This window comes from Borostomias antarcticus (genome assembly GCF_949987555.1).
Source record: "Borostomias antarcticus genome assembly, chromosome: 26".
Lineage (NCBI taxonomy): Eukaryota > Metazoa > Chordata > Actinopteri > Stomiiformes > Stomiidae > Borostomias > Borostomias antarcticus.
The window spans coordinates 9,296,288-9,301,287 of NC_140259.1; the positions used below are offsets into that span (position 1 = coordinate 9,296,288).

Below are 5,000 nucleotides of genomic sequence, written 5' to 3' on the forward strand. Positions count from 1 at the left end.
ACACACACACACACACACACACATGCACACACACAGCTATGACCTTCAATGAGAAAGGCTATATGCACTCAGGCCATGATCATGGTGCTACAGTTTGACAAAGGCTGTAGTCAAACGCTGTCAGCAATAGATGAGCACTATAGGCACAATGGGCAAACTTTGATATCCGGTCAGTGGAGCTGCGTCCAGTATAGTACTCACTATGGTGTGTAGGTAGTAGTAGATAGTATACTCACTATGATGCGGTCTATGGTGTGTAGGTAGTAGTAGTAGATAGTATACTCACTATGGTGTGGTCTATGGTGTGTAGGTAGTAGGAGATAGTATACTCACTATGGTGGTCTATGGTGTGTAGGTAGTAGTAGATAGTATACTCACTATGGTGCGGTCTATGGTGTGTAGGTAGTAGTAGATAGTATACTCACTGTGGTGCGGTCTATGGTGTGTAGGTAGTAGTAGATAGTATACTCACTGTGGTGCGGTCTATGGTGTGTAGGTAGTAGTAGATAGTATACTCACTGTGGTGCGGTCTATGGTGTGTAGGTAGTAGTAGATAGTAGATAGTATACTCACTATTGTGTGTAGGTAGTAGTAGATAGTATACTCACTATGGTGCGGTCTATGGTGTGTAGGTAGTAGTAGATAGTATACTCACTATGGTGTGTAGGTAGTAGTAGATAGTATACTCACTATGGTGCGGTCTATGGTGTGTAGGTAGTAGTAGATAGTATACTCACTATGGTGTGTATGTAGTAGTAGATAGTATACTCACTATGGTGCGGTCTATGGTGTGTAGGTAGTAGTAGATAGTATACTCACTATGGTGTGGTCTATGGTGTGTAGTAGTAGTAGATAGTATACTCACTATGGTGCGGTCTATGGTGTGTAGTAGTAGTAGATAGTATACTCACTATGGTGTGGTCTATGGTGTGTAGGTAGTAGTAGATAGTATACTCACTATGGTGTGGTCTATGGTGTGTAGGTAGTAGTAGATAGTATACTCACTATGGTGTGTAGGTAGTAGTAGATAGTATACTCACTATGGTGGGTATGTAGTAGTAGTAGATAGTATACTCACTATGGTGTGGTCTATGGTGTGTAGTAGTAGTAGATAGTATACTCACTATGGTGTGTAGGAAGTAGTAGATAGTATACTCACTATGGTGGGTATGTAGTAGTAGTAGATAGTATACTCACTATGGTGTGTAGGTAGTAGTAGATAGTATACTCACTATGGTGTGGTCTATGGTGTGTAGTAGTAGTAGATAGTATACTCACTATGGTGCGGTCTATGGTGTGTAGTAGTAGTAGATAGTATACTCACTATGGTGTGGTCTATGGTGTGTAGGTAGTAGTAGATAGTATACTCACTATGGTGTGGTCTATGGTGTGTAGGTAGTAGTAGATAGTATACTCACTATGGTGTGTAGGTAGTAGTAGATAGTATACTCACTATGGTGGGTATGTAGTAGTAGTAGATAGTATACTCACTATGGTGTGGTCTATGGTGTGTAGTAGTAGTAGATAGTATACTCACTATGGTGTGTAGGAAGTAGTAGATAGTATACTCACTATGGTGGGTATGTAGTAGTAGTAGATAGTATACTCACTATGGTGTGTAGGTAGTAGTAGATAGTATACTCACTATGGTGCGGTCTATGGTGTGTAGGTAGTAGTAGATAGTATACTCACTATGGTGTGGTCTATGGTGTGTAGGTAGTAGTAGTAGATAGTATACTCACTATGGTGCGGTCTATGGTGTGTAGGTAGTAGTAGATAGTATACTCACTATGGTGTGGTCTATGGTGTGCAGGTAGTAGTAGTAGATAGTATACTCACTATGGTGCGGTCTATGGTGTGTAGGTAGTAGTAGATAGTATACTCACTATGGTGTGTAGGTAGTAGTAGTAGATAGTATACTCACTATGGTGCGGTCTATGGTGTGTAGGTAGTAGTAGTAGATAGTATACTCACTATGGTGCGGTCTATGGTGTGTAGGTAGTAGTAGATAGTATACTCACTATGGTGTGTAGGTAGTAGTAGTAGATAGTATACTCACTAGGGTGCGGTCTATGGTGTGTAGGTAGTAGTAGATAGTATACTCACTATGGTGCGGTCTATGGTGTGTAGGTAGTAGTAGATAGTATACTCACTATGGTGCGGTCTATGGTGTGTAGGTAGTAGTAGATAGTATACTCACTATGGTGCGGTCTATGGTGTGTATGTAGTAGTAGATAGTATACTCACTATGGTGCGGTCTATGGTGTGTAGGTAGTAGTAGATAGTATACTCACTATGGTGCGGTCTATGGTGTGTAGGTAGTAGTAGATAGTATACTCACTATGGTGCGGTCTATGGTGTGTAGGTAGTAGTAGATAGTATACTCACTATGGTGTGTAGGTAGTAGTAGTAGATAGTATACTCACTAGGGTGCGGTCTATGGTGTGTAGGTAGTAGTAGATAGTATACTCACTATGGTGTGTAGGTAGTAGTAGTAGATAGTATACTCACTAGGGTGCGGTCTATGGTGTGTAGGTAGTAGTAGATAGTATACTCACTATGGTGCGGTCTATGGTGAGTATGTAGTAGTAGATAGTATACTCACTAGGGTGCGGTCTATGGTGTGTAGGTAGTAGGAGACAGGTTTTCCTGTCCAGGACACTGATCCTCTCAGTGGAGACAGCTCCACCACCCTCATTATTGTGCCAATGTCTGGAGAAGAGGAGAGACGACACATCAACACACACTAACCAGAGATGCATCAGGATGATCCCAAGGCGTGATCATCACTGGGACAGAAACGCCCTCTGACTGATACCAACTCACCACTCAAGTTGCGACTGTTGATTCTGTAGTTCAGAGGTGCAAAAGGTTTGGAGGAGACAATCTTCCCTCCTGGAAAAAACAACAGGGGTTACGAGGACCTTCCCAGCCTTCCCAATACTCACTCATCAGGGTCATTGATAAATTGTCAATTTTGGTCAATGGTCATTGGTAAATGTCATTTTTAAAATTTGTATTAGAAATGTTTGCCGGAATGTCTGCTTATGATAAAACAAAATGTTTATGTCTGTTTATGACAAGGTAAATACAGGTGGTATAAATAACCCCAAAATTCCCAGTTTATTCCCGTTAATTCCCATAAATTCCCATAAATTCCCATGGAAAGTTTCCAACTTTGAATAATTCCCGGACTTTTGCGACCCTAAGTGGCGCTGGTCTGGGTTCAGTACCCACCTTCCTTCATGTTGGCAAAACGCTCCTTCAACTGGTGATCCACCTCAGGGCCGAAGGCAAAGTTATTCACAAAAATAACACTAGAGAGAGAGAGAGAGAGAGAGAGAGAGAGAGAGAGAGATGGAGAGAGAAGGGGAAAGAGGAAGCGAGAGAGAGAAGGGGAGAGAAACACCCATTAAAAGGCTGACAGAATATGACAGCACTTTAAACACCTCTTCTGCACAAGAACATGAAGGTCATCTGATGTTGCTGAAATGGCGCGGCGGTCAACCTTGTGTTGGCTATTCTGTCTTTCCACTCCTCAGACAGGAAGTCTCCTCTCTCCAACTGACAACAGAAGAGGAAGTTTAGATAGGTAACACAGCTTCTCCCTTTCTCACTCACACACACACTCACACACACACTCACACACACACAAACCCCATCTCACCGTGTACTCCCCATGTTTCTTGCCATACCACTTCATCCACTTCTTAAACTCTCTGTCCATAGACTGGAAGACAACACACACAGTACATCACAGTCAGGACTCAATAACCCTCAAATGGTCACGATAACGCCAACGACTGTTACACACACGCATGCGTACACACACACACACAAACACTTTTCCTAAGAAAAGCCTAATAAAGCTTTGGTTAATTCAATCATTCATCTATTCAGTCAGCCCTCCCTCCCTCCCTCCGTCTGTCCAGGTGCTCACCTCTGCGTACGTAGCTGGAATGTCTGCTTTCTCCACGCCGTAGTAGTGCCTACAATTCGTCGCCGCGGCAACTTGCAGCACTACTTGGCCCACCCCTGTAATTATATGTTATTTAACTGATTACATTGAGTCAACAGACAAACACAAACACAGAAGCTGTAAACATGTAAATAATACCTGGGGATCTTGTTAGTTGTATGCTATACTGTAGTAGGTAGAACTATAGTACTGTAGTAGGTCCACTGCTATACTGTAGTAGGTAGAACTATAGTACTGTAGTAGGTCCACTGCTATACTGTAGTTGGCCCCACTCACACACACTACCACAGCCTCCATCTTGTCTATGATCTGCTATTTCTACCGTCATTCCACTGGTGATTCTACTAGTGATTCTGCTAGTGATCCCAGTGGTCATTCTACTGGTGATTCTACTGGTGATCTCACTGGTGATTCTACTGGTGATCCCACTGGTCATTCCACTAGTGATTCTACTGGTGTTCCTGCATCTCTACTGACCGCTGCCCAGGTCCACAAAGGTGTCCTCCTCCATCATCTCCATCTCGTCTATGATCTGGGCCACCAGGTCGAAGGACGTCTCCCCGTAGACCTCGGGGGAGAAGGGCTCGTAGTTGTTGAGCTTCTCCGGGTCGGTCACAGAGTGGTTGTAGACCTGCTGCAGGATGTGGCGCAGCAGGCCGTTGGACGGACGCTTGTTCAGCTTCATGGGCTGGGAGGTGCCCTTCCACTGGGTAGCACAGGGGGGGAGAGTCAACACACACACAGGCGCAGACACACACACAGGCGCACACACACACAGGCGCACGCACAGGAGTACACACACACCCTTGTGCACGCGCACACACACACAGGCGCACATGCAATCTCACAGTTACACACACACACACACGCACACACACGCACACACGCGCACACACACAAACGCGCACACACACACACACGTTCAGCTGAGCAGAGAGTGACAGCGTGTTTTCTCACCAGTTGATGGATGCTGTCGATGGCTCTGTTGTACTTGTCACATAGTCTCTGCATGCTCTCAAAG

The 5,000-nt window shown here is 44.3% G+C and overlaps 1 protein-coding gene across 4 annotated transcripts in view; it reads right to left on the reverse strand.

Annotated features, from left to right (window-relative positions):
• Positions 1-5,000, reverse strand: part of dot1l (DOT1-like histone H3K79 methyltransferase) — a 28,078-nt gene that overhangs the window by 17,020 nt on the left and 6,058 nt on the right. For all 4 annotated transcript variants that reach the window (XR_014631036.1, XR_014631037.1, XR_014631038.1 and 1 more), the window contains exons 4-11: positions 4,937-5,000; positions 4,457-4,685; positions 3,941-4,035; positions 3,668-3,730; positions 3,509-3,564; positions 3,238-3,317; positions 2,827-2,895; positions 2,606-2,712 (exon numbers count right to left, since the gene is read on the reverse strand). Coding sequence is in view for 1 of the 4 variants with exons in the window: in XM_084458954.1 (XP_084315080.1) it covers positions 2,606-2,712; positions 2,827-2,895; positions 3,238-3,317; positions 3,509-3,564; positions 3,668-3,730; positions 3,941-4,035; positions 4,457-4,685; positions 4,937-5,000 (763 nt within the window). In the remaining 3 variants the exon portion in view is untranslated. The remainder of the gene's footprint in view (positions 1-2,605; positions 2,713-2,826; positions 2,896-3,237; positions 3,318-3,508; positions 3,565-3,667; positions 3,731-3,940; positions 4,036-4,456; positions 4,686-4,936) is intronic.